Raw genomic sequence first — 27,733 nt, 5'->3', positions numbered from 1 at the left:
CCGGAAGTGACGCAATGGATGCGCAGAAAAGTGTCCTCTGAGCGTGGCAGAGGGTGACGTCAGACGCAGGGCGGAAGTGCGAGCGAGGTCAAGCAGAGTCGGGCGGAGGACTGGTCACGTGGGCTGGGCATGGAGCCTGCGGGGGAGCAACAGCAGCTTCGCAACGTGCGTGGGGGCGGGGCCAGCGGGGGCGCCGGGAGTGTGGGGGGGGGAGGCGCCGGGAGTGTAGGGAGGGGGGGGGGCCGCCGGGAGTGTAGGGAGGGGGGGGGGCCGCCGGGAGTGTAGGGAGGGGGGAGGCGCCGGGAGTGTAGGGGGGGGGGCGGCCGCCGGGAGTGTAGGGAGGGGGGGGGGCCGCCGGGAGTGTAGGGAGGGGGGGGGGCCGCCGGGAGTGTAGGGAGGGGGGGGGGGCCGCCGGGAGTGTAGGGAGGGGGGGGGGGCCGCCGGGAGTGTAGGGGGGGGGGGCGCCGGGAGTGTAGGGAGGGGGGGGGCCGCCGGGAGTGTAGGGAGGGGGGGGGCGGCGCCGGGAGTGTAGGGAGGGGGGGGAGGCGCCGGGAGTGTAGGGAGGGGGGGGGCCGCCGGGAGTGTAGGGAGGGGGGGCGGCAGTGCGGGAAAGGGGGCTGGGAGCGTGCGGGGGGGGGCCAGCAGTGTGGGGGGGCGCTGGGAGTGTATGGAGGGGGGCCGGCAGCGCGGGGGGCCGTTGGGAGTGTATGGAGGGGGGTGCCGGCAGTGCGGGGGGCCGCCGGGAGTGTAGGGGGGGGCCGCCGGCAGTGTATGGAGGGGGGCGCCGGCAGTGCGGGGGGGGCGCTGGGAGTGTATGGAGGGGGGGCGCCGGCAGTGCGGGGGGGGCGCTGGGAGTGTATGGAGGGGGGTGCCAGCAGTGCATGGAGGGGGGGGACGCTGGGAGTGTATGGAGGGGGGCGCCGGCAGTGCGGGGGGGGGCGCTGGGAGTGTATGGAGGGGGGGCGCCGGCAGTGCGGGGGGGGCGCTGGGAGTGTATGGAGGGGGGTGCCAGCAGTGCATGGAGGGGGGGGCGCTGGGAGTGTATGGAGGGGGGGCGGCAGTGCGGGGGCTGCTGGGAGTGTATGGAGGGGGGGCGGCAGTGCGGGGTCCGCCGGGAGTGTAGGGAGGGGAGGCCGTTGGGAGTGTATGGAGGGGGGCCGTTGGGAGTGTATGGAGGGGGGGCGGCAGTGCGGGGGCCGCCGGGAGTGTATGGAGGGGGGGGCCGCCGGGAGTGTATGGAGGGGGGCGGCAGTGCGGGGGGCCGCCGGGAGTGTATGGAGGGGGGGTGCCGGCAGTGTGGGGGGCCGCTGGGAGTGTATGGAGGGGGGGCGCCGGGAGTGCGGGGGGGCCGTTGGGAGTGTATGGAGGGGGGGCCGTTGGGAGTGTATGGAGGGGGGGGCCGGCAGTGCGGGGGGCCGCTGGGAGTGTATGGAGGGGGGGCCGTTGGGAGTGTATGGGGGGGGGCGGCAGTGCGGGGGCCGCCGGGAGTGTATGGAGGGGGGGCGCTGGGAGTGTATGGAGGGGGGGCGGCAGTGCGGGGGTCCGCTGGGAGTGTAGGGGGGGGCCGTTGGGAGTGTATGGAGGGGGGGGCCGTTGGGAGTGTATGGAGGGGGGGCGGCAGTGCGGGGTCTGCTGGGAGTGTATGGAGGGGGGTGCCGGCAGTGCGGGGGGCCGCTGGGAGTGTATGGAGGGGGCCGCTGGGAGCGTACGGTGGGGTGCCGGCAGGTCAAGGGGGTGTGCCCCCTGCCTGTGTGTTCCCTGGGGTGGATCCGGCACAGGCGTACAGTAACCTGGGGCTGCCCGGTTCTGCGGGGCCCTGCTGAGAACGGGCCCACTCTATGCCGAGTCTCCGTCCACAGGGCCATTTGGCCCTGTCGGGCAGGGCATCTGGCTGTCCAGCTGCGCAACGGGGAAGCGGGGTCTCTGCGAGGACGGGGGGGCGATCTGGAGGCCAGTCGCACCCAGCTCCTTGCTCTCCTTGCAGCTGCGGGATTTCCTGCTGGTCTATAACAGGATGACGGAGCTCTGCTTCCTGCGCTGCGTCTCCAACCTGAACTACCGGGCACTCACCAGGGAAGAGGTGAGCCCTGGCCCAGCACCGGGGTTGGGGAGCTCTTCCTGGCGCACAGCTGGCAGGCTGGCTCATCCGGGCCATGGGCAGCCCGCTGTGTGGCAGGGGCCCTTGGGGAGGAATGGGCTCTGGTCCTGGTGGGGCTGGGTCCCTGTGATCTGCTTTGTCCCAGCAGGAGAACTGTCTGGACTGCTGTGCTGGGAAGCTCGTCCACTCCAACCACCGCCTCATGGGGGCCTACGTGCAGCTCATGCCCTCCCTGGTTCAGCGTCGCATCTCGGACTACGAGGCCGCCAGCGGCCAGGCAGCCCCAAGTGCCGTTGGAACTGAAACGCCCCCTAGCCGGCAGGTGGCTGCCAGTCTTGCCGTTGCTCCGGAAGGCACCTCCCAAGCCCTCAGCTAATTCCCTGCTCCCTGGCCTGTGGCCTGAGTGAGGAACAGCCCAGGGGGCATCAGAGCTGGGCCCTGCCTCGGGGCTGGAGCACTGCCTCTCCAGGCACTTCTGGGCCGGTCTGTGCCCTAGACGGAGCAGCCAGCAGCGCTGGGGCTGGGCCAGCCCACCTAACAGTGGGGCCTTCCGGCTGCTTGGGCCAGGCCATGGGTGCGCCGGTGGCAGGGCCCTGCTGAGGGTCTCTGGCCCCCGCAGCCGCCCTGTGCTGGGCGCTCTGCCCCAAGGCCAGGCTTTCTTGCAGCTGCTGCTTTGCAATAAACCAGTGTCCTCATGAGTCCCTGCGTGCGTGAGTGGCAGCTCACCACCGCCACAGACGCCCAAGGGGCCCGCCCCGGGGCCCCATGCTCCTCCCAAAGCTGTCTGCAGATCTTGAGGGGTGGAGGGACGATGCTCCAAACCAGTTGGCAGAGGCCAAGCAGGACTAGGGGTGGTCCCTCCTCTCTCTGAGCCCACTGACCTCTGGGCAAGAAACTTCCACAGCTTCGCCCTCCCCGAGTCTGGCCTCCGTCCATCCCTTGTGCTCCCCGCAGCAAGGCCGCCCAGCCGGGGCTCCTGGCAAGGTAGAACCCGGCCACCCGACTTCCCGATCAGCTGTGACCGCTGTTCCCAGTAAGCCGAGCGTGTGGACGGCTGCCCACAAGAAGTTCGTGCCACAAGCTGATTGGCACAGTGCCCATGGCGGGGAGCAGGGGTTTCTATGCATGGTGCACATCTCCACATGCCTCGGTGCTCACAACAAAATGCATTCCGCATATGAGCAGAACCATTCAGAGGACGCGTGGTCCATGGCTTTGCCTGGAACACAATGTAGAATGGCGCTTACCCCGTGAGAAAACTGGGCCTGGCTCTCCCCGTGAGCCCCCCTCAGCTGGCCGCCAGGCTCCTGACAGGCCCCTTGCTCCTTCCGGGGGGAAAGGCGTCCCCAGGCCTGAGCCCCCGATGGGCCGAGGTTCTAAAGGGCATCGCCCAGCTCCCCTACCCCAAGGCTCAGTAAGTCACACCCCCAATTCCCATCCCATCCAGGCCTGAGGGCCGCCCCGGGGAAACTGAGGCATGCCCAGTGCTCTTGGGAGGGAGCTGCTGCCAAAGCACACGCCCCACAACAGAACAAGTTGACTAAACCCCCCACTTCGGCACAGGGTCCTGGACCTGTTTCTGTCCACAGCGCTCTGAACCACACACCCTGCTTCGCCTCCTGCCATTCGAGCTCTAGTGCCTCGTTTTAACATGTCGCAGGGCCTGCCCCCCCTCGCTTTCCCCCCAGGCACCACGCCAGGCCTGCCCCCTGCCTTTCCCCCCCGAGCACTGTGCTGGGCCTACCCCCCCCTTACCGCGGGCACCACAATGGGCCTGCCTCCCCCCCCCCCGGGCACTGCCCTGGCCCTGCCCCCCACCTTGCCCCCCCCCCCCGGCACTGCCCTGGCCCTGCCCCCCTCGGGCACCGCGATGGCCCCGCCCCCCCACCTTTCCCCCTGGGCACCATGCTGGGCCTTCCCCCCCCCCCCAGGCACTGCGCTGGCCGTGTTCCCCCTTTCCCCCCAGGCACTGCTCTGGGCCTATCTCCCACCTTTCCCCCCGGGGCACCGCTCTGGGCCCACCCCTGCCTTTTCCCTTCCCCCCCAGGCACCGTGCTGGGCCCACCTTCCGCTTTTCCCTGTGGGCACCACACTGGGTCTGCTGCCCTTACCCCTTACTTCATGCTGGGTCTACCCCTCCAGCTTTCCCCCTATGGCCACTTTCTCCCCGTGGGCATTGTGCTGGGTTTGCTCTTCTCTGGCCTGGTGCTGCACTGCGGTTGCTTCAGTCACTGGGCCTGTATCTACACTGGTGCAATCATGTGCCAAAGTGGCTGCTCTTGTGCAAAAACTTGTTGCCTGTCTACACTGGCCGTGTGTTCTTGGGCAAGTAAACTGACGTTCTACTGTATAAAATCAGGGCTTCTTGCACAAGAGCTCTGCTCCTGCTCAGGAATAAGCCCTCTTGTGCAACTGTTCTTGCACAAGAGGCCAGTGGGGACAGGCAACAGGAATTTCTTGTGCAAGAAAGGCGGATGGTTAGAATGGCCATGGGAGCTTTCTTGGGCAAGACAGCGTCTGCACTGGCAGGGATGCTCTTGTGCAGAAGCACAGGCCAGTGCAGGCGCTCTGTGCTGGAAGCGCTCTTGTGCAAGTGTACACGGCGCCTGGGACCTGTGTGCCAGGTGCTGGGCCGGTGCGTGCCTCAGTTTCCATTTAGCCTCCCCGGGGACTGGGGTCTGTCCGCTCCAGGGGTGCAGCTGTGCTCTGGGCGTGGCCGGGGTGCGCACGGGGCTCTCCTCCCCAGCCAGCCTCGCTCAGACCGGGCAGCCCAGAGTCCGGCCCGGTATCCTCCGCCCGGGCAGCCCGAGCCACTCCGCCCCGAGTCGGGCCCCCCCCCGCCGGGCCGCGGGGAAACTGAGGCACGCGGCAAGCAGCGCTGCAGCCCCCGGCCGTCACGCTCAGCGATGTGCTGGGCCGGCCGCGAGGGGGCGCTGCGGGGCAAGAAGGGGCGGGGCTAGCGCGGCCGTTGCTGGTTCCCGCCCAATGCAGCGCCGCGTTCGCGTCCCTGGTAACGGTCGGTCGGGCTCGCGCTGGGCCCCGCCCCCGCCACAGGCCGCCCCCCCCCCCCCCCAGCGACCCGGGGTGCGTGGGGCGGGGCTCCGGGCAGGGGCTTGGTTCGGGGGGGCGGGGCTCCGGGCAGGGGCTTGGTTGGGGGGGCGGAGGCTCCAGGCAGGGGCTTGGTTGGGGGGGGCGGGGCCCCGGGCAGGGGCTTGGTTGGGGGGGCGGGGCGGGGCGGGGCTCCGGGCAGGGGCTTGGTTGGGGGGGCGGGGCCCCGGGCAGGGGCTTGGTTGGGGGGGGCGGGGCTCCGGGCAGGGGCTTGGTTGGGGGGGCGGAGGCTCCGGGCAGGGGCTTGGTTGGGGGGGGCGGGGCTCCAGGCAGGGGCTTGGTTGGGGGGGGCGGGGCTCCAGGCAGGGGCTTGGTTGGGGGGGCGGAGGCTCCGGGCAGGGGCTTGGTTGGGGGGGGCGGAGGCTCCGGGCAGGGGCTTGGTTGGGGGGGGCGGGGCTCCGGGCAGGGGCTTGGTTGGGGGGGGCGGGGCTCCAGGCAGGGGCTTGGTTGGGGGGGGCGGAGGCTCGGGGCAGGGGCTTGGTTGGGGGGGCGGAGGCTCCGGGCAGGGGCTTGGTTGGGGGGGGCGGAGGCTCGGGGCAGGGGCTTGGTTGGGGGGGGCGGAGGCTCCGGGCAGGGGCTTGGTTGGGGGGGGCGGAGGCTCCGGGCAGGGGCTTGGTTGGGGGGGCAGGGGCTTGGTTGGGGGGGCGGAGGCTCCGGGCAGGGGCTTGGTTGGGGGGGGCGGGGCTCCGGGCAGGGGCTTGGTGGGTGTGGGCGGGGCGGGGCTCCAGGCAGGGGCTTGGTTGGGGGGGCGGAGGCTCCGGGCAGGGGCTTGGTTGGGGGGGGCGGGGGCTCCAGGCAGGGGCTTGGTGGGTGTGGGCGGGGCGGGGCTCCAGGCAGGGGCTTGGTTGGGGGGGGCGGAGGCTCCGGGCAGGGGCTTGGTTGGGGGGGCGGAGGCTCCGGGCAGGGGCTTGGTTGGGGGGGGCGGGGCGGAGGCTCCGGGCAGGGGCAGGGGCGGGGGCTCCAGGCAGGGGCTTGGTGGGTGTGGGCGGGGCGGGGCTCCAGGCAGGGGCTTGGTGGGTGGGGGCGGGGCTCCGGGCAGGGGCTTGGTTGGGGGGGGCGGAGGCTCCGGGCAGGGGCTTGGTTGGGGGGGGCGGAGGCTCCAGGCAGGGGCTTGGTGGGGGGGGCGGGGCTCGGGGCAGGGGCTTGGTGGGGGGGGCGGGGCTCCGGGCAGGGGCTTGGTTGGGGGGGGCGGAGGCTCCAGGCAGGGGCTTGGTGGGGGGGGCGGGGCTCGGGGCAGGGGCTTGGTTGGGGGGGCAGGGGCCCCGGGCAGGGGCTTGGTTGGGGGGGGCGGGGCCCCGGGCAGGGGCTTGGTGGGGGGCGCGGGGCTCCGGGCAGGGGCTTGGTTGGGGGGGCGGGGCGGAGGCTCCGGGCAGGGGCTTGGTTGGGGGGGGCGGGGCTCCGGGCAGGGGCTTGGTTGGGGGGGCGGAGGCTCCGGGCAGGGGCTTGGTGGGTGGGGGCGGGGCCCCGGGCAGGGGCTTGGTGGGGGGGGCGGAGGCTCCGGGCAGGGGCTTGGTGGGGGGGGCGGGGCCCCGGGCAGGGGCTTGGTTGGGGGGGCGGAGGAATCCCAGTTGGTGCCAGGTTACCTTTGGCGGCGGTGGCTGTGTCCCTGCCCTGCTGTCCCTGTTTGCTGCTCTGCCCGAGCTGCAGGCCAGCCGTCTGAGTCTCTGCTGCCGGGAAATGTGGTGGCGGCACCTGGGTCCCTCTGGCCTGCAGCTCCCTTCCTCTGCCTCCTTCTGCAGGCTCTTGCTCTATCTTACGTTCACCTCTGGCCGGAAAGCACAGCTAGTTCAAGGCAGGGCTCTGGGGCAGGCCTGGGGCTCGGGGTCTGGAGGCAGGAGAGCAGATAGTACCGGGCATGGTTTCTGGAGGCAGGCTCGGGGCTAGGTGGGGCTCTGGAGGCGGGAGAGCAGAGCTAGTGCAGTACCGGAGCTCTGGAGGCAGGTGGGCAGAGCTCTGGAGGCAGGCTCGGGGCTAGGTGGGGCTCTGGAGGCAGGCTCGGGGCTTGCCAGGCTCTGGAGGCGGGAGAGTAGAAGTAGTGCAGTACCGGAGCTCTGGAGGCAGGTGGGCAGAGTTCTGGAGGCAGGCTCGGGGCTAGGTGGGGCTCTGGAGGCAGGCTCGGGGCTTGCCAGGCTCTGGAGGCGGGAGAGTAGAAGTAGTGCAGTACCGGAGCTCTGGAGGCAGGTGGGCAGAGTTCTGGAGGCAGGCTCGGGGCTAGGTGGGGCTCTGGAGGCAGGCTCGGGGCTAGGTGGGGCTCTGGAGGCAGGCTCGGGGCTAGGTGGGGCTCTGGAGGCAGGCTCGGGGCTAGGTGGGGCTCTGGAGGCAGGCTCGGGGCTAGGTGGGGCTCTGGAGGCAGGCTCGGGGCTTGCCAGGCTCTGGAGGCGGGAGAGTAGGAGTAGTGCCGAGCGGGGGTCTGTGGACAGTTAGGACCAGCCTGGAATCAGACACTGGAGAAGGGGAGACAAGGCGAGGTCTGGAGTCCGGGCCCACCGGAGGGTTAAAGCAGGTGCTCACAGGGTGCTGGTGCTCATGACAGGACGTGCTGCCTGCTCTCCAGGGCTCTGCATGGCTTCCTGGCAGCAGTGGTTGTGTGGGCTGTGCCAGGCAGGCCCTGCGGATTCTTGTGGTCATCGGCAGGGTCTCCCCTCCCCTCTCCTCCCTGCCTGCCTGCAGTCCCGCCCTGCCCAGCCCAATGACACTGACCTGGCTGTTGTCCTTAGCAGGTTGGTGTGCGCTGCCCGGAGATAGCATGCAGCCTTCCCTGCCCCTGCTCGACATGCTCCCTGCTCCTGCCCCAGGTAAGGAGCCTGCTGCCACAGCCAGGGAGTCCCGGGCCAGTCCCAGGGTTGCCCTCGGGGTGGGGGCAGACGTTCCATTTAGAGGCAGTAGCTCATTTTTGCTTTGCCCACATGAGAGTGGACAGGAACCCTCACGTACAGCCAGAGTGAGCACTGCCGTTCCCCGATGTGGCGCATCTCCGAGGCAGCCCTAGCTTGGCAAGGGGTCGAGCCGCACTGTGCTCGGGTGTGGTGCTGTCCGCACACCAGGCACGCCGCTTGCCTTTTGTCAGCTGTGTGCAAGGGGTCGAGCCGCACTGTGCTCGGGTGTGGTGCTGTCCGCGCTCCAGGCACGCCGCTTGCCTTTTGTCAGCTGTGTGCAAGGGGTCGAGCCGCACTGTGCTCGGGTGTGGTGCTGGCCGCACACCAGGCACGCCGCTTGCCTTTTGTCAGCTGTGTGCAAGGGGTCGAGCCGCACTGTGCTCGGGTGTGGTGCTGTCTGCACACCAGGCACGCCGCTTGCCTTTTGTCAGCTGTGTGCAAGGGGTCGAGCCGCACTGTGCTCGGGTGTGGTGCTGGCCGCACACCAGGCACGCCGCTTGCCTTTTGTCAGCTGTGTGCAAGGGGTCGAGCCGCACTGTGCTCGGGTGTGGTGCTGGCCGCACACCAGGCACGCCGCTTGCCTTTTGTCAGCTGTGTGCAAGGGGTCGAGCCGCACTGTGCTCGGGTGCGGTGCTGTCCGCACACCAGGCACGCCGCTTGCCTTTTGTCAGCTGTGTGCAAGGGGTCGAGCCGCACTGTGCTCGGGTGTGGTGCTGTCCACACGCCAGGCACGCCGCTTGCCTTTTGTCAGCTGTGTGCAAGGGGTCGAGCCGCACTGTGCTCGGGTGTGGTGCTGGCCGCACACCAGGCACGCCGCTTGCCTTTTGTCAGCTGTGTGCAAGGGGTCGAGCCGCACTGTGCCCGGGTGTGGTGCTGTCTGCACACCAGGCACGCCGCTTGCCTTTTGTCAGCTGTGTGCAAGGGGTCGAGCCGCACTGTGCTCGGGTGCGGTGCTGGCCGCACGCCAGGCACGCCGCTTGCCTTTTGTCAGCTGTGTGCAAGGGGTCGAGCCGCACTGTGCTCGGGTGCGGTGCTGGCCGCACGCCAGGCACGCCGCTTGCCTTTTGTCAGCTGTGTGCAAGGGGTCGAGCCGCACTGTGCTCGGGTGTGGTGCTGTCCGCACGCCAGGCACGCCGCTTGCCTTTTGTCAGCTGTGTGCAAGGTGTCGAGCCGCACTGTGCTCGGGTGTGGTGCTGTCTGCACACCAGGCACGCCGCTTGCCTTTTGTCAGCTGTGTGCAAGGGGTCGAGCCGCACTGTGCTCGGGTGTGGTGCTGGCCGCACGCCAGGCACGCCGCTTGCCTTTTGTCAGCTGTGTGCAAGGGGTCGAGCCGCACTGTGCTCGGGTGTGGTGCTGGCCGCACGCCAGGCACGCCGCTTGCCTTTTGTCAGCTGTGTGCAAGGGGTCGAGCCGCACTGTGCCCGGGTGTGGTGCTGGCCGCACACCAGGCACGCCGCTTGCCTTTTGTCAGCTGTGTGCAAGGTGTCGAGCCGCACTGTGCTCGGGTGCGGTGCTGGCCGCACACCAGGCACGCCGCTTGCCTTTTGTCAGCTGTGTGCAAGGGGTCGAGCCGCATTGTGCTCGGGTGTGGTGCTGGCCGCACACCAGGCACGCCGCTTGCCTTTTGTCAGCTGTGTGCAAGGGGTCGAGCCGCACTGTGCTCGGGTGTGGTGCTGGCCGCACGCCAGGCACGCCGCTTGCCTTTTGTCAGCTGTGTGCAAGGGGTCGAGCCGCACTGTGCCCGGGTGTGGTGCTGGCCGCACACCAGGCACGCCGCTTGCCTTTTGTCAGCTGTGTGCAAGGGGTCGAGCCGCACTGTGCTCGGATGCGGTGTTGGCCGCACACCAGGCACGCCGCTTGCCTTTTGTCAGCTGTGTGCAAGGGGTCGAGCCGCACTGTGCTCGGGTGCGGTGCTGTCTGCACACCAGGCACGCCGCTTGCCTTTTGTCAGCTGTGTGCAAGGGGTCGAGCCGCACTGTGCTCGGGTGTGGTGCTGGCCGCACGCCAGGCACGCCGCTTGCCTTTTGTCAGCTGTGTGCAAGGGGTCGAGCCGCACTGTGCTCGGGTGTGGTGCTGTCCACACACCAGGCACGCCGCTTGCCTTTTGTCAGCTGTGTGCAAGGGGTCGAGCCGCACTGTGCCCGGGTGTGGTGCTGGCCGCACACCAGGCACGCCGCTTGCCTTTTGTCAGCTGTGTGCAAGGGGTCGAGCCGCACTGTGCTCGGGTGCGGTGCTGGCCGCGCGCCAGGCACGCCGCTTGCCTTTTGTCAGCTGTGTGCAAGGGGTCGAGCCGCACTGTGCTCGGGTGCGGTGCTGGCCGCACACCAGGCACGCCGCTTGCCTTTTGTCAGCTGTGTGCAAGGGGTCGAGCCGCACTGTGCTCGGGTGCGGTGCTGGCCGCACACCAGGCACGCCGCTTGCCTTTTGTCAGCTGTGTGCAAGGGGTCGAGCCGCACTGTGCTCGGGTGTGGTGCTGTCCACACACCAGGCACGCCGCTTGCCTTTTGTCAGCTGTGTGCAAGGGGTCGAGCCGCACTGTGCCCGGGTGTGGTGCTGGCCGCACACCAGGCACGCCGCTTGCCTTTTGTCAGCTGTGTGCAAGGGGTCGAGCCGCACTGTGCTCGGGTGTGGTGCTGTCCGCACACCAGGCACGCCGCTTGCCTTTTGTCAGCTGTGTGCAAGGGGTCGAGCCGCACTGTGCTCGGGTGTGGTGCTGGCCGCACACCAGGCACGCCGCTTGCCTTTTGTCAGCTGTGTGCAAGGGGTCGAGCCGCACTGTGCTCGGGTGTGGTGCTGTCCGCACACCAGGCACGCCGCTTGCCTTTTGTCAGCTGTGTGCAAGGGGTCGAGCCGCACTGTGCTCGGGTGTGGTGCTGTCCACACACCAGGCACGCCGCTTGCCTTTTGTCAGCTGTGTGCAAGGGGTCGAGCCGCACTGTGCTCGGGTGTGGTGCTGTCCGCACACCAGGCACGCCGCTTGCCTTTTGTCAGCTGTGTGCAAGGGGTCGAGCCGCACTGTGCTCGGGTGCGGTGCTGGCCGCACGCCAGGCACGCCGCTTGCCTTTTGTCAGCTGTGTGCAAGGGGTCGAGCCGCACTGTGCTCGGGTGGGGTGCTGGCCGCACACCAGGCACGCCGCTTGCCTTTTGTCAGCTGTGTGCAAGGGGTCGAGCTGCACTGTGCTCGGGTGGGGTGCTGGCCGCACACCAGGCACGCCGCTTGCCTTTTGTCAGCTGTGTGCAAGGGGTCGAGCTGCACTGTGCTCGGGTGGGGTGCTGGCCGCACACCAGGCACGCCGCTTGCCTTTTGTCAGCTGTGTGCAAGGGGTCGAGCTGCACTGTGCTCGGGTGTGGTGCTGGCCGCACACCAGGCACGCCGCTTGCCTTTTGTCAGCTGTGTGCAAGGGGTCGAGCTGCACTGTGCTCGGGTGGGGTGCTGGCCGCACACCAGGCACGCCGCTTGCCTTTTGTCAGCTGTGTGCAAGGGGTCGAGCTGCACTGTGCTCGGGTGGGGTGCTGGCCGCACACCAGGCACGCCGCTTGCCTTTTGTCAGCGTCACTCTCTCCCCCACTGCAAAGCGGAGCCCAGGGTTGTGCTGAAGCTGGGAACATCCAGGGTCACGCACGTGGGGGGAATGGGACGCTCAGCCCAGGCAGCGGGGGCCTCGGGCTGAGGAGTTACTCACTTTCCCAGCCCTGCTTTGCTGACTCAGTCCCTTTGCAGGTGGCCGAGAGCCTGGGAGCTGCCAGCCCATGGAGCGGGGCTGGGCCTGGCGCATCCGCCAGCACCTGGCTGCCCAGCTCCAAGAGACGGGGAGACCTGCCCCCCAGCACTTGGACCTGCTCGTGGCTGAGCTGATGGCTGTGTTTGCGAGGGTGCTGCAGAGGCGCACCCGCGGTGCCTGGCTGGACCTGCTGGATGCCCTGCGGCTCCTCAGCCCCCTCAAGGAGCAGCTGCGTGGCCGGGAAGAGCTGCGGCCCTACCTGGCGAGCCTGTGTTCCCTGTACCGCCGCAGTCAGGCTCTTGTCTCTGACCTGGATGTCCTGGGAGCCATGGGCCAGGCCTTCCCCTGGGCCCATCCACTCGCCACGGGCTGCGGAGGGTCAGGGCCCCTGGCCATGCCACTCCCTGGTGGCTCAGAGCCAGCCTTCGCGGGCCAGCCCTGCCCATTTGTGCTAGAGCAGCAGGTAGAAGAATCAGCAGCCATGGGCCAGCCAGGCCCAGTGTCTTTGCAGGAGCTGCTGCCCTGTGTGGGTCTGGTGGGTGTGGAGCTGGCTCAGGAGGAGACCCAGTGGAAAAGCAGCCTGGGCCTCATGGCCCTCGCCCTGGGTACAGAGGTGTCTGTACAGTATGGCTGTGCCGAGCCGAGGTAAGGGCTCCCCAGGAGCAGGCCTGCCCCACGCTCCCCTGCTCCGAGCCGCTGGGCTGCACACTGACTTCATTGGGACGGGAGTGGAGACGCTGAGCCAGGACTCCTTGCGTCTGTTGGCAGCTCTGGGGCGGGGGCTTGCTCGGGAGCGTGGGGGGTCAGCAGACCTAGGTGAATTCTCCAGTCCTGGCCGCACGGTGCCCCGAGGGTGGGGAACGTGTCTCCCCGGCCCCGTCACCGCACAGGACAAGGAGCGTGGGGGGTCAGCAGACCTAGGTGAATTCTCCAGTCCTGGCCGCACGGTGCCCCGAGGGTGGGGAACGTGTCTCCCCGGCCCCGTCACCGCGCAGGACAAGGAGCGTGGGGGGTCAGCAGACCTAGGTGAATTCTCCAGTCCTGGCCGCACGGTGCCCCGAGGGTGGGGAACGTGTCTCCCCGGCCCCGTCACCGCACAGGACAAGGAGCGTGGGGGGTCAGCAGACCTAGGTGAATTCTCCAGTCCTGGCCGCACGGTGCCCCGAGGGTGGGGAACGTGTCTCCCCGGCCCCGTCACCGCGCAGGACAAGGAGCGTGGGGGGTCAGCAGACCTAGGTGAATTCTCCAGTCCTGGCCGCACGGTGCCCCGAGGGTGGGGAACGTGTCTCCCCGGCCCCGTCACCGCACAGGACAAGGAGCGTGGGGGGTCAGCAGACCTAGGTGAATTCTCCAGTCCTGGCCGCACGGTGCCCCGAGGGTGGGGAACGTGTCTCCCCGGCCCCGTCACCGCGCAGGACAAGGAGCGTGGAGGGTCAGCAGACCTAGGTGAATTCTCCAGTCCTGGCCGCACGGTGCCCCGAGGGTGGGGAACGTGTCTCCCCGGCCCCGTCACCGCGCAGGACAAGGAGCGTGGGGGGTCAGCAGACCTAGGTGAATTCTCCAGTCCTGGCCGCACGGTGCCCCGAGGGTGGGGAACGTGTCTCCCCGGCCCCGTCACCGCGCAGGACAAGGAGCGTGGGGGGTCAGCAGACCTAGGTGAATTCTCCAGTCCTGGCCGCACGGTGCCCCGAGGGTGGGGAACGTGTCTCCCCGGCCCCGTCACCGTGCAGGACAAGGAGCGTGGGGGGTCAGCAGACCTAGGTGAATTCTCCAGTCCTGGCCGCACGGTGCCCCGAGGGTGGGGAACGTGTCTCCCCGGCCCCGTCACCGCGCAGGACAAGGAGCGTGGGGGGTCAGCAGACCTAGGTGAATTCTCCAGTCCTGGCCGCACGGTGCCCCGAGGGTGGGGAACGTGTCTCCCCGGCCCCGTCACCGTGCAGGACAAGGAGCGTGGGGGGTCAGCAGACCTAGGTGAATTCTCCAGTCCTGGCCGCACGGTGCCCCGAGGGTGGGGAACGTGTCTCCCCGGCCCCGTCACCGCGCAGGACAAGGAGCGTGGGGGGTCAGCAGACCTAGGTGAATTCTCCAGTCCTGGCCGCACGGTGCCCCGAGGGTGGGGAACGTGTCTCCCCGGCCCCGTCACCGCGCAGGACAAGGAGCGTGGGGGGTCAGCAGACCTAGGTGAATTCTCCAGTCCTGGCCGCACGGTGCCCCGAGGGTGGGGAACGTGTCTCCCCGGCCCCGTCACCGCGCAGGACAAGGAGCGTGGGGGGTCAGCAGACCTAGGTGAATTCTCCAGTCCTGGCCGCACGGTGCCCCGAGGGTGGGGAACGTGTCTCCCCAGCCCCGTCACCGCGCAGGACAAGGAGCGTGGGGGGTCAGCAGACCTAGGTGAATTCTCCAGTCCTGGCCGCACGGTGCCCCGAGGGTGGGGAACGTGTCTCCCCGGCCCCGTCACCGTGCAGGACAAGGAGCGTGGGGGGTCAGCAGACCTAGGTGAATTCTCCAGTCCTGGCCGCACGGTGCCCCGAGGGTGGGGAACGTGTCTCCCCAGCCCCGTCACCGCGCAGGACAAGGAGCATGGGGGGTCAGCAGACCTAGGTGAATTCTCCAGTCCTGGCCGCACGGTGCCCCGAGGGTGGGGAACGTGTCTCCCCAGCCCCGTCACCGCGCAGGACAAGGAGCGTGGGGGGTCAGCAGACCTAGGTGAATTCTCCAGTCCTGGCCGCACGGTGCCCCGAGGGTGGGGAACGTGTCTCCCCGGCCCCGTCACCGCGCAGGACAAGGAGCGTGGGGGGTCAGCAGACCTAGGTGAATTCTCCAGTCCTGGCCGCACGGTGCCCCGAGGGTGGGGAACGTGTCTCCCCGGCCCCGTCACCGCGCAGGACAAGGAGCGTGGAGGGTCAGCAGACCTAGGTGAATTCTCCAGTCCTGGCCGCACGGTGCCCCGAGGGTGGGGAACGTGTCTCCCCGGCCCCGTCACCGCGCAGGACAAGGAGCGTGGGGGGTCAGCAGACCTAGGTGAATTCTCCAGTCCTGGCCGCACGGTGCCCCGAGGGTGGGGAACGTGTCTCCCCGGCCCCGTCACCGTGCAGGACAAGGAGCGTGGGGGGTCAGCAGACCTAGGTGAATTCTCCAGTCCTGGCCGCACGGTGCCCCGAGGGTGGGGAACGTGTCTCCCCGGCCCCGTCACCGCGCAGGACAAGGAGCGTGGGGGGTCAGCAGACCTAGGTGAATTCTCCAGTCCTGGCCGCACGGTGCCCCGAGGGTGGGGAACGTGTCTCCCCGGCCCCGTCACCGCGCAGGACAAGGAGCGTGGCGGGTCAGCAGACCTAGGTGAATTCTCCAGTCCTGGCCGCACGGTGCCCCGAGGGTGGGGAACGTGTCTCCCCGGCCCTGTCACCGTGCAGGACAAGGAGCGTGGGGGGTCAGCAGACCTAGGTGAATTCTCCAGTCCTGGCCGCACGGTGCCCCGAGGGTGGGGAACTTGTCTCCCCGGCCCCGTCACCGCACAGGACAAGGAGCGTGGGGGGTCAGCAGACCTAGGTGAATTCTCCAGTCCTGGCCGCACGGTGCCCCGAGGGTGGGGAACGTGTCTCCCCGGCCCCGTCACCGCGCAGGACAAGGAGCGTGGGGGGTCAGCAGACCTAGGTGAATTCTCCAGTCCTGGCCGCACGGTGCCCCGAGGGTGGGGAACGTGTCTCCCCGGCCCCGTCACCGCGCAGGACAAGGAGCGTGGGGGGTCAGCAGACCTAGGTGAATTCTCCAGTCCTGGCCGCACGGTGCCCCGAGGGTGGGGAACGTGTCTCCCCGGCCCCGTCACCGTGCAGGACAAGGAGCGTGGGGGGTCAGCAGACCTAGGTGAATTCTCCAGTCCTGGCCGCACGGTGCCCCGAGGGTGGGGAACGTGTCTCCCCGGCCCCGTCACCGCACAGGACAAGGAGCGTGGGGGGTCAGCAGACCTAGGTGAATTCTCCAGTCCTGGCCGCACGGTGCCCCGAGGGTGGGGAACGTGTCTCCCCAGCCCCGTCACCGCGCAGGACAAGGAGCGTGGGGGGTCAGCAGACCTAGGTGAATTCTCCAGTCCTGGCCGCACGGTGCCCCGAGGGTGGGGAACGTGTCTCCCCAGCCCCGTCACCGCGCAGGACAAGGAGCGTGGGGGGTCAGCAGACCTAGGTGAATTCTCCAGTCCTGGCCGCACGGTGCCCCGAGGGTGGGGAACGTGTCTCCCCGGCCCCGTCACCGCGCAGGACAAGGAGCGTGGGGGGTCAGCAGACCTAGGTGAATTCTCCAGTCCTGGCCGCACGGTGCCCCGAGGGTGGGAACGTGTCTCCCCGGCCCCGTCACCGCACAGGACAAGGAGCGTGGGGGGTCAGCAGACCTAGGTGAATTCTCCAGTCCTGGCCGCACGGTGCCCTGAGGGTGGGGAACGTGTCTCCCCGGCCCCGTCACCACGCAGGACAAGGAGCGTGGGGGGTCAGCAGACCTAGGTGAATTCTCCAGTCCTGGCCGCACGGTGCCCCGAGGGTGGGGAACGTGTCTCCCCGGCCCCGTCACCGTGCAGGACAAGGAGCGTGGGGGGTCAACAGACCTAGGTGAATTCTCCAGTCCTGGCCGCACGGTGCCCCGAGGGTGGGGAACGTGTCTCCCCGGCCCCGTCACCGCACAGGACAAGGAGCGTGGGGGGTCAGCAGACCTAGGTGAATTCTCCAGTCCTGGCCGCACGGTGCCCTGAGGGTGGGGAACGTGTCTCCCCGGCCCCGTCACCACGCAGGACAAGGAGCGTGGGGGGTCAGCAGACCTAGGTGAATTCTCCAGTCCTGGCCGCACGGTGCCCCGAGGGTGGGGAACGTGTCTCCCCGGCCCCGTCACCGTGCAGGACAAGGAGCGTGGGGGGTCAACAGACCTAGGTGAATTCTCCAGTCCTGGCCGCACGGTGCCCCGAGGGTGGGGAACGTGTCTCCCCGGCCCCGTCACCGTGCAGGACAAGGAGCGTGGGGGGTCAGCAGACCTAGGTGAATTCTCCAGTCCTGGCCGCACGGTGCCCCGAGGGTGGGGAACGTGTCTCCCCGGCCCCGTCACCGCACAGGACAAGGAGCGTGGGGGGTCAGCAGACCTAGGTGAATTCTCCAGTCCTGGCCGCACGGTGCCCCGAGGGTGGGGAACGTGTCTCCCCGGCCCCGTCACCGCACAGGACAAGGAGCGTGGGGGGTCAGCAGACCTAGGTGAATTCTCCAGTCCTGGCCGCACGGTGCCCCGAGGGTGGGGAACGTGTCTCCCCGGCCCCGTCACCGTGCAGGACAAGGAGCATGGGGCATCTGTTCCGAGCTCTCACCCAGTGCATCTCCGCGACAGGTTCCTGCCAGTCCCAGGCCCGGAGGCCCCTGTGCCTGCCCCCCAGGCAGCGGGAGGAGCACAGGGCGTCTGGCAGGCCCTGCCTGGGCTCCAGGCCTCCGAGAGCTGCGTGAGGAACAGGCATCTGGGAAGCATCAGCTTTGTCTACCTCAATGTAGCGCCCAACAGGCACTTCAGGTAACTGCCCCCAACCCCTGCACCCGCCCCCTGTGACGGCACGATGGGGTTCCCCCGTCTCCTGCACCCCGAAATGGCACAAACAGACTGCACCAGCCGGTGGAATAGAGGAAGTTTATTGCCTCTCCAGGTTACAGCACAGCACAGATGTAATCTGGTCACAGAGCTGGGCTAGGATGCCTCAGGCCCCCTTGAGATGGGGGAGACTGGGCCCCTAAACTCCAGCCCCTTTCCCTAGGCTGTCTCCTCCATGCTCTCAGACAGCCAGCAACCAACTAACTAACTTCCAGCCCTGCCCCCCAGCCAGGGCAGCATCCACCTTCCTTTGTTCCTCTCCATGGGGGGTGTCTGGCCACTGGTTTGCATAGTGACTCATCCTGTTTTGCTGGGTCGTGGTACCCACGGCAGCCAGTGGGGGTTCCCCCAGAGCCAGCAGCATAGAAACCAGCCAGGTACCCCCACTACGTCACAGTTCTCCCCCCTCCGAGAGCGAACTGAGCAGGGTCACTCCGCTCGTGACCTAGGGAAGTTCGGGTCCTCTGCGTGGGAACCCGCCCCGGGGACATGGGTGCTCCCCTTGACTCAGGCCGGCTGTGGCGAGGCCCCACATGAGCTGGCTTCCCTCTGTCCACTCGCTGCCCCGCTCCAGGGTGACTGGCCCAGGCCTGTCCTCGGGGGTCACACCCACCCTTCCGCTGGCCTTGATCTCTGGCCAGGGTCTCTCGGGCCGGGGCCATGAGCCCAGTGAGCCTTCTCTGGACAGCCAGGGCGGCTTCCATCCCCGATGCTCCATCCAGGGAGGTCTTCCCCTCCCATAACTCTCTCAGCCAGCCCAGAGGGTCTATCTGGGGTAGAGACCCCCAAGCCGCTTTCCTACTGTCTTGGGCCTTCCCGCCCCTCTGGCAGGAGTCACAGGACCGGCAGTACCGCTGCACGGCTGTAAAGATTCCCGGCCAATAGAAGTGCTGGAGCAGCCTCAGCCGCGTGCGCCGGATCCCCCGGTGGCCCCCAACGGGGACGTCGTGGGCCAAATACAGCAGCTTGAGGCGATACTTTCGGGGGACGACCAGCTGCCGCTGGACCCTCCATGCCCTCACCTTCCTGGGGGGAAGCCATTCCCGGAACAGGAGTCCACGCTCCTGCAGGAATCTCTCCTGGCCACCTCTCCCCTGGGGCTGAGCTGCACGGAGGCCAGCCTGGTCCCTCAGCCTCTGCAAGGAGGGGTCTGCCTGCACCTCAGCCTGGAATTCAGCTGCTGGGGCAGGGATCGGGACCTGTTCCCCACCTTTGCCTAGGTCCGGAGTCCCAGCCTGGCTGGACCCCGTGTCCACTGGGATGGGACCCTGAGGACGCTGCCCGGAGTCCTTCCCTGGACCCACGTTGTCAGCCCCCCGCTGGCTCTGGCTCCGGGTAGTGACTAGTGCCCGCTGGGATTCATGGGGCCACTCCTCTAGGTCATTCCCCATCAGCACCTCGGTGGGGAAGTGTGGGTGCACCCCCACTTCCTTGAGGCCCTCCTTGGCCCCCCATTTCAGATGCACCCGGGCTACAGGCACCTTAAACGGGGACCCATCTGTGCCCTTCAGGGTCAGCTGGGTGTGGGGTAGTATCCGCCCTGGGGCCACTATGTCGGATCGGGCCAGAGTCACCTCCGCCCCCGTGTCCCAGAAGCCCGTCACCTTCCTACCATCCACCTCCAGGGGTATGAGGCACTCGCTCCGCAGGGGCCGTCCTGCCCCCACCCGGTACACGGAGAAATCCGCCTCCTGAGAATCAGACCTCCCAGGGGAGGTGCACTGAGCATCCTTCCCCTCTCTCTGAACTGAGGTTTGCCTGCCAGCCCCTGCCTCTGGGGCAGCCTGCCCTTCCTCCCGCCCCAGCCAGTTAACCCTGGAAAGTCCCCGGTCCTGGGACCTGGTGCACTGAGCCCTCTTGTGGCCTTTTTGCCCACAGCGATGGCAAGTTAGGCTTTGGGCTGTCTCTGTCCAGGGCCTGGCTGGTTCTCTGGGGTATCGATGACTGGTCCTGGTCCCTGGGGCTCGCCTCGGAGGTGTCTCTCTCCGTTGCTCCGCCGAGAACCGGTCTCTGCGCGATTCTCTTTCTCTCCGGGACTCCCGTTCACACCCGGACCGGCTCTCCGTGAACTCATCCGCCAATCTCCCGGCCTCCTGGGGGTTCTCTGGTCTCCGGTCCTTGAGCCACAGCCTCAGTTTGGGTGGGCACGCTTCATAGAACTGTTCCATCATGACCAGCTTGAGCAGCTCCTCTGCGGTCTGGGCTCCGACTCCAGACACCCACTTGCGGCAGTATTGCGACAGGCGGGAGGCCAGGTCCACATAGGTCTCCCGTAGCCCTTTCTGTACCCCCCGGAACTTCTTCCTGTACATCTCGGGGGTCAGCCCGAACTTGTGCAGCAGGGCCTCCTTGACTCGGTTGTAATCCCCTGGCTGTAGGTCCTCCAGCTGACTGAGCACTCCGGCCGCCTCCTGGTTCAGTGCGGGGATGAGCTCCTGCAGCCAGTCAGCTGGGGGAACCCGTTGCAGTCCACAGGCCCTCTCAAAGGCACTGAGGAACCCGTCTATGTCACCCACGTCCTTCAATTGGGCCACCACGAGCCTCTCCAAGCGCCTGGCAGCCCCGGGACCCTGGGGCCCATCCACTCTTGGCGCAGCCGGTGCCCTGCCGGTTCTCCGCTCTGCCGTGGCCAGCTCATGCTGTCGCTGCCTCTCTCGGTCCTGGCGGTCCCTCTCTCGATCTTGGCGCTCCTTCTCTCGGTCCTGGCGGTCCCTCTCTCGGTCCTCTACTTCCAATTCCTTCATCCGCAGCTGGATCTCCAGTCGCCGCAGCTCTGCTTGGCTGGCCCCTGCCCTATATGGGCTACGGCTTGCAGGCCTCCCGGGAGACGCTGTCTCATCTCTCCGGTGGGTTCCAGCGCTCCTCCCCCTCTCTGAGCCTGACACACTCTCAGGGGGGGTCTGGCTGCTTCCCCTGGGGACAAGATCCTGTCCCTGTGGCTGGTCATTATCTTCCAGCTGGGCAATCAGCTGGGCCTTGGTTGCTTTCTGCACAGGCAAGCCCCTCTCTCTGCACAGCCCCACCAGCTCTGCCTTCAAGAGTCGGGCGTAGGCCATCTGCCCGCTGGGCCCCTCGGTGCAGACTCACCAGTCTAGTGCTGCAGCGCCCCACGATTCCCAGGAACCGCTTCGCTCTGTCTCCAGCACGCCTGGCTCCAGGGCTCTTGCTTCTACTGCGCCTTGTCGCTCGCCGCTGGGAGCTTCATCCACGGGGTGCAGTGCATCCCGCTCCTGACACCAGTGTGACGGCGCGTTGGGGTCCCCCGTCTCCTGCACCCCGAAATAGCACAAACAGACTGCACCAGCCGGTGGAATAGAGGAAGTTTATTGCCTCTCCAGGATACAGCACAGCACAGATGTAATCTGGTCCCAGAGCTGGGCTAGGCTGCCTCAGGCCCCCTTGAGATGGGGGAGACTGGGCCCCTAAACTCCAGCCCCTTCCCCTAGGCTCTCCTCCATGCTCCGGACGAGCGGGGGCGGGTGCAGGGGGTGGATGCAGCGGGAACTGCCCCCAAGCCCTGCACCCGCCCCCGCTCCACCGGGAACTGCCCCCAACCCCTGCACCCGCCCCCGCTCCTCCGGGAACTGCACCCGCCCCCGCTCCAGCGGGAACTGCCCCCAAGCCCTGCACCCGCCCCCGCTCCAGCGGGAACTGCCCCCAAGCCCTGCACCCGCCCCCGCTCCTCCGGGAACTGCCCCCAACCCCTGCACCCGCCCCCGCTCCTCCGGGAACGGCCCCCAACCCCTGCACCCGCCCCCGCTCCTCCGGGAACTGCCCCCAACCCCTGCACCCGCCCCCGCTCCTCCGGGAACTGCCCCCAACCCCTGCACCCGCCCCCGCTCCTCCGGGAACGGCCCCCAACCCCTGCACCCGCCCCCGCTCCTCCGGGAACTGCCCCCAACCCCTGCACCCGCCCCCGCTCCTCCGGGAACGGCCCCCAACCCCTGCACCCGCCCCCGCTCCTCCGGGAACTGCACCCGCCCCCGCTCCTCCGGGAATGGCCCCCAACCCCTGCACCCGCCCCCGCTCCTCCGGGAACTGCCCCCAACCCCTGCACCCGCCCCCGCTCCTCCGGGAACTGCACCCGCCCCCGCTCCAGCGGGAACTGCCCCCAACCCCTGCACCCGCCCCCGCTCGTCCGGGAACGGCCCCCAACCCCTGCACCCGCCCCCGCTCGTCCGGGAACTGCCCCCAACCCCTGCACCCGCCCCCACTCGTCCGGGAACGGCCCCCAACCCCTGCACCCGCCCCCGCTCGTCCGGGAACTGCCCCCAACTCCTGCACCCGCCCCCGCTCCTCCGGGAACTGCACCCGCCCCCGCTCCCGCGGGAACTGCCCCCAAGCCCTGCACCCGCCCCCGCTTCTCCGGGAACTGCCCCCAACCCCTGCACCCGCCCCCGCTCGTCCGGGAATGGCCCCCAACCCCTGCACCCGCCCCCGCTCCTCCGGGAATGGCCCCCAACCCCTGCACCCGCCCCCGCTCGTCCGGGAACTGCCCCCAACCCCTGCACCCGCCCCCGCTCCTCCGGGAACTGCACCCGCCCCCGCTCCAGCGGGAACTGCCCCCAAGCCCTGCACCCGCCCCCGCTCCTCCGGGAACTGCCCCCAACCCCTGCACCCGCCCCCGCTCCTCCGGGAACGGCCCCCAACCCCTGCACCCGCCCCCGCTCCTCCGGGAACGGCCCCCAACCCCTGCACCCGCCCCCGCTCCTCCGGGAACTGCACCCGCCCCCGCTCCAGCGGGAACTGCCCCCAAGCCCTGCACCCGCCCCCGCTCCTCCGGGAACTGCCCCCAACCCCTGCACCCGCCCCCGCTCGTCCGGGAACTGCCCCCAACCCCTGCACCCGCCCCCGCTCCTCCGGGAACGGCCCCCAACCCCTGCACCCGCCCCCGCTCGTCCGGGAACTGCCCCCAACCCCTGCACCCGCCCCCGCTCCTCCGGGTTCGGCCCCCAACCCCTGCACCCGCCCCCGCTCCTCCGGGTTCGGCCCCCAAACCCTGCACCCGCCCCCGCTCCACCGGGAACGGCCCCCAACCCCTGCACCCGCCCCCGCTCCACCGGGAACGGCCCCCAACACCTGCACCCGCCCCCGCTCCTCCGGGAACGGCCCCCAACCCCTGCACCCGCCCCCGCCCCCGCTCCTCCGGGAACGGCCCCCAACCCCTGCACCCGCCCCTGCCCCCGCTCCTCCGGGAACGGCCCCCAACCCCTGCACCCGCCCCCGCTCCTCTGGGAACTGCCCCCAACCCCTGCACCCGCCCCCGCTCCTCCGGGAACTGCCCCCAACCCTGCACCCGCCCCCGCTCCTCCTAGTTTCGTCCCCGGAGGCTAGTTCAATTTGCCTCAAGAAGAGAATCCCACTTTCAGGCTGGCTCCAACTCTATTTTATTGTTTGCAAAGAAGGACGGCCGAGGAGCTCAGTGCTCAAAGCAGGGTCGACCTTGAGCATCGCCTGAGCTGAACCTTGTATAGATTTCACATTCCTTCTGGTCAGCGTGTCGCAACGTGATTGGTCACTGCACGTTTCCTCCGCTCCCTGGCAGGAAGCCTTTCCCTCCCACACTCCCAAGCTAGCTGCAGCCCCCGAGGAGGCGCTTCCCTAGTGCTGTGTTGGCCTCTGGGGTGTGAAGCCGGGTGCCCCGGTGGGGTGGAACAAGCAGGCCATGCTTCCTCTTTCAGACAAGCTGCAGGCCCTGACATCCTCCTTTCTCCATGCAGGCCCTACGACCTGGTTGTGGTTCCGAAGCGGCAGGCCCAAGCCCAGCACTACATCTTCTCCCCCTTTGGGGTGCTGCATGTGCACCCTGAAGAAGGTGCTGAGGCCCTGACACTGGGGGAGTGGCACCGAGAGGCCGTGCTGTGGCAGCTGCTCCAGTGCATCCCCTTCTTCAGGCACTGTCTCGTCCGCAAGGCCTTTGCACGGTGAGTGGGGGTGCTCTAGGGGGCCCCGCCTGCACTGTGCCCAGAGGCTGGAGCCTGATCCCTGGATACACGGGGCCCATATTGCAGGTGCCCGGCCCTGTTGGCCTCTGACTGAGCCCAGGGAGGTGCCATTTCGGGAGAGTGGGGGGCAGCAGTCATGCTGGAATGTGGCTTGCTTGTCTCCTGGCCCCCTCACTACCACTAACTCCTCTGCCCCCTCCCTTCACCAGCCAGGAGCGAGAGGCAGGCAGGGAATCCAAGCCTGCTAGTCGGGGCAGAGAAGCGAGCTGCGCCCCGTGCACGCCACTGCCGCTCCCCTGCTGGGCGGGGATGGAGCCCCCGTGCTACGCAGAGCTCCTAAGCTGACTCTCCTTCCCACAGCTGGTGGCAGAATGTGAAGCACCTGCAGCTGCTGAGGCGCCAGGAAAGCCTGGGCAGCCGCCTGCTCCTGGCTGTGCCCCACTTCGGAGCAGCGCTGCTCCACATCTCCAGGTAAGGGGGTGTGGGGGGAGCGGTTTCCTGCCCCAACCAGGGCCTTGACTGAAAGGTGCCTCCTGTTCAGTGCAGCCCCTGTCCAGATCCCAGCTGACAACACCCGGAGCAGAGGCCCGAGGGCCAGGAGGTAGCCTTGGCTAGAGTTCAGGGAGTCAAGCACTCACTGGTCGTGCCTCCTGGCTCCCTGCAGTCCCTGGGGTGCCCGTCAGTCCAACAGCCCTTCTTGGAGGCAGATCACTGCTGCGCCCAAGGGGGGGGGCTATTTCCCCCAAATTCGGTACAAAGGGGGCCAAGTGAGGTGTGAAACGAAAGCTTGTGCTCCACTGATTCTACGTCTGCTACTCGTGTGCTGGTGTGACGTGCATGTGTGGAGTTGTGACTATGGGCTCTGGGCTGGTAGTGCGAGCGTTCTCTGGCTGGTAGTGCGAGCGTGCTCTGGCTGGTAGTGCGAGCGTGCTCTGGCTGGTAGTGCGAGCGTGCTCTGGCTGGTACTGCGAGCGTTCTATGGCTGGTAGTGCGAGCGTGCTCTGGCTGGTAGTGCGAGCGTGCTCTGGCTGGTACTGCGAGCGTTCTATGGCTGGTAGTGCGAGCGTTGTCCGGCTGGTAGTGCGAGCGTTGTCCGGCTGGTAGTGCGAGCGTTGTCCGGCTGGTAGTGCGAGCGTGCTCTGGCTGGTAGTGCGAGCGTGCTCTGGCTGGTAGTGCGAGCGTGCTCTGGCTGGTAGTGTGCGCGTTGTCTGGCTGGTCGTGTGAGCGTTCTCTGGGCTGGTAGTGCGAGTGTTCTCTGCGCTGGTTGTGTGAGCGTTGTCTGGCTGGTAGTGTGAGCGTGCTCTGGGCTGGTAGTGCGAGTGTTCTCTGCGCTGGTTGTGTGAGCGTTGTCTGGCTAGTAGTGTGAGCGTGCTCTGGCTGGTAGTGTGAGCGTGCTCTGGCTGGTAGTGTGAGCGTTGTCTGGCTGGTAGTGTGAGCGTTCTCTGGCTGGTAGTGCGAGCGTTCTTTGGCTGGTAGTGTGCGCGTTGTCTGGCTGGTCGTGTGAGCGTTCTCTGGGCTGGTCGTGTGAGCGTTGTTTGGCTGGTAGTGCGAGGGTTCTCTGGGCTGGTAGTGCGAGTGTTCTCTGGCTGGTAGTGCGAGGGTTCTCTGGGCTGGTAGTGTGAGCGTTCTCTGGCTGGTAGTGTGAGCGTTCTCTGGCTGGTAGTGCGAGCGTTCTTTGGCTGGTAGTGTGTGCGTTGTCTGGCTGGTCGTGTGAGCGTTCTCTGGGCTGGTAGTGCGAGGGTTCTCTGGGCTGGTAGTGCGAGGGTTCTCTGGCTGGTAGTGTGAGCGTTCTCTGGCTGGTAGTGTGAGCGTTCTCGGGCTGGTAGTGTGAGCGTTCTTTGGCTGGTAGTGTGCGCGTTGTCTGGCTGGTCGTGTGAGCGTTCTCTGGGCTGGTCGTGTGAGCGTTGTCGGGCTGGTAGTGCGAGGGTTCTCGGGCTGGTAGTGCGAGCGTTCTCTGGGCTGGTAGTGCGAGCGTTCTCTGGGCTGGTAGTGCGAGGGCTCTCCGGGCTGGTCGCGCGAGGGCTCTCCGGGCTGGTCGCGCGAGGGCTCTCCGGGCTGGTCGCGCGAGGGCTCTCCGGGCTGGTCGCGCGAGGGCTCTCCGGCTGGTCGCGCGAGCGTTGTCGGGCTGGTAGCGCGAGCGTTCTCCGGCTGGTCGTGCGAGCGTTCTCTGGGCTGGCGTTCTCTGGGCTGGTAGCGCGAGGGTTCTCTGGGCTGGTAGCGCGAGGGTTCTCTGGGCTGGTAGCGCGAGGGTTCTCTGGGCTGGTAGCGCGAGGGTTCTCTGGGCTGGTAGCGCGAGGGTTCTCTGGCTGGTTGTGTGAGCGTGCTCGGGCTGGTCGTGCGCGCGTTCTCCGGGCTGGTCGTGCGCGCGTTCTCCGGGCTGGTCGTGCGCGCGTTCTCCGGGCTGGTCGTGCGAGCGTTCTCCGGCTGGTAGTGCGGGCGTTGTCTGGGCTGGTAGTGCGGGCGTTGTCTGGCTGGTAGCGCGAGGGTTCTCTGGGCTGGTAGCGCGAGGGTTCTCTGGCTGGTTGTGTGAGCGTTCTCGGGCTGGTAGTGCGCGCGTTCTCTGGGCTGGTAGTGCGCGCGTTCTCCGGCTGGTAGTGCGAGCGTTCTCCGGGCTGGTCGTGCGAGCGTGCTCTGGCTGGTAGTGCGAGCGTTCTCCGGCTGGTAGTGCGAGCGTTCTCCGGCTGGTAGTGCGAGCGTTCTCCGGCTGGTCGTGTGAGCGTTTTCTGCCTGGTCGTGCGAGCGTTCTCTGGGCTGGTAGTGCGCGCGTTCTCCGGCTGGTAGTGCGCGCGTTCTCCGGGCTGGTCGTGCGCGCGTTCTCCGGGCTGGTCGTGCGCGCGTGCTCTGGCTGGTAGTGCGAGCGTGCTCTGGCTGGTAGTGCGAGCGTTCTCCGGCTGGTAGTGCGAGCGTTCTCTGGCTGGTCGTGTGAGCGTTCTCTGGGCTGGTAGTGCGAGCGTTCTCTGGGCTGGTAGTGCGAGCGTTCTCCGGCTGGTAGTGCGAGCGTTCTCCGGCTGGTAGTGCGAGCGTTCTCTGGCTGGTCGTGCGAGCGTTCTCTGGGCTGGTAGTGCGAGCGTTCTCCGGCTGGTAGTGCGAGCGTTCTCCGGCTGGTAGTGCGAGCGTTCTCCGGCTGGTAGTGCGAGCGTTCTCCGGCTGGTCGTGGGAGCGTTGTCTGGGCTGGTCGTGCGAGCGTTGTCTGGGCTGGTAGTGCGAGCGTTCTCCGGCTGGTCGTGCGAGCGTTCTCTGGGCGGTAGTGCGAGCGTTCTCCGGCTGGTCGTGCGAGCGTTGTCGGGCTGGTCGTGCGAGCGTTGTCGGGCTGGTAGTGCGAGCGTTCTCTGGGCTGGTCGTGCGGGCGTTCTCTGGGCTGGTCGTGCGGGCGTTCTCTGGGCTGGTAGTGCCAGGGTTCTCTGGGCTGGTAGCGCGAGGGTTCTCTGGCTGGTTGTGCGAGCGTGCTCGGGCTGGTCGTGCGAGCGTTCTCCGGGCTGGTCGTGCGAGCGTTCTCCGGGCTGGTCGTGCGAGCGTTCTCCGGCTGGTAGTGCGAGCGTTCTCCGGCTGGTAGTGCGAGCGTTCTCCGGCTGGTAGTGCGAGCGTTCTCCGGCTGGTAGTGCGGGCGTTCTCTGGGCTGGTCGTGCGGGCGTTCTCTGGGCTGGTAGTGCGGGCGTTGTCTGGGCTGGTAGTGCGGGCGTTGTCGGGCTGGTAGCGCGAGGGTTCTCTGGGCTGGTAGCGCGAGCGTTCTCCGGCTGGTAGTGCGAGCGTTCTCCGGCTGGTCGTGTGAGCGTTTTCTGCCTGGTCGTGCGAGCGTTCTCTGGGCTGGTAGTGCGCGCGTTCTCCGGCTGGTAGTGCGCGCGTTCTCCGGGCTGGTCGTGCGAGCGTGCTCTGGCTGGTAGTGCGAGCGTGCTCTGGCTGGTAGTGCGAGCGTTCTCCGGCTGGTAGTGCGAGCGTTCTCTGGCTGGTCGTGTGAGCGTTTTCTGCCTGGTCGTGCGAGCGTTCTCTGGCTGGTCGTGTGAGCGTTTTCTGCCTGGTCGTGCGAGCGTTCTCTGGCTGGTCGTGCGAGCGTTCTCCGGCTGGTAGTGCGAGCGTTCTCCGGCTGGTAGTGCGAGCGTTCTCCGGGCTGGTAGTGCGAGCGTTCTCTGGGCTGGTAGTGCGAGCGTTCTCTGGGCTGGTAGTGCGAGGGTTCTCCTGCTGGTAGTGCAGGGGTTCTCCGGCTGGTAGTGCGAGCGTTCTCCGGGCTGGTCGTGCGAGCGTTCTCCGGGCTGGTCGTGCGAGCGTTCTCTGGGCTGGTCGTGCGAGCGTTCTCCGGCTGGTCGTGCGAGCGTTCTCCGGTTGGTAGTGCGAGCGTTCTCCGGGCTGGTCGTGCGAGCGTTCTCCGGGCTGGTCGTGCGA

General features: G+C 68.1%; 2 protein-coding genes across 2 annotated transcripts in view; both read left to right on the top strand.

The window, feature by feature from the left end:
- The first annotated feature begins 7 nt into the window (after positions 1-7).
- Positions 8-2,796, top strand: TIMM10B (translocase of inner mitochondrial membrane 10B). Its single transcript, XM_075918512.1, has 3 exons — positions 8-165; positions 1,985-2,080; positions 2,247-2,796. Exons 1-3 carry the CDS (start codon positions 130-132, stop codon positions 2,472-2,474), a joined length of 360 nt encoding a protein of 119 aa, XP_075774627.1. The 5' UTR covers positions 8-129; the 3' UTR covers positions 2,475-2,796.
- Positions 2,797-6,720: 3,924 nt separating this feature from the next.
- DNHD1 (dynein heavy chain domain 1) overlaps positions 6,721-27,733 on the top strand; it is a 278,012-nt gene continuing 256,999 nt past the window's right edge. Inside the window, 5 exon segments of the mRNA XM_075918511.1 lie at positions 6,721-8,001; positions 11,804-12,449; positions 17,160-17,336; positions 23,132-23,335; positions 23,717-23,827. Of these exon segments, the coding sequence (XP_075774626.1) occupies positions 7,896-8,001; positions 11,804-12,449; positions 17,160-17,336; positions 23,132-23,335; positions 23,717-23,827 (1,244 nt within the window). The 5' untranslated portion in view covers positions 6,721-7,895.

This window comes from Pelodiscus sinensis, unplaced genomic scaffold (assembly GCF_049634645.1).
Source record: "Pelodiscus sinensis isolate JC-2024 unplaced genomic scaffold, ASM4963464v1 ctg91, whole genome shotgun sequence".
Classification (NCBI taxonomy): Eukaryota; Metazoa; Chordata; order Testudines; family Trionychidae; genus Pelodiscus; species Pelodiscus sinensis.
Note: the sequence above shows the minus strand (reverse complement) of the source record. Positions and strands in the feature narration are given on the sequence as shown.

Excerpts from the sequence above, each read along its gene's own strand:
- TIMM10B (XM_075918512.1), top strand. The coding sequence starts at position 130 with ATGGAGCCTGCGGGGGAGCAACAGCAGCTTCGCAAC. Across the intron at positions 166-1,984 it reads AGCAACAGCAGCTTCGCAAC|CTGCGGGATTTCCTGCTGGT; the intron begins GTGCGTGGGGGC and ends CTCTCCTTGCAG. Across the intron at positions 2,081-2,246 it reads GGGCACTCACCAGGGAAGAG|GAGAACTGTCTGGACTGCTG; the intron begins GTGAGCCCTGGC and ends TTGTCCCAGCAG.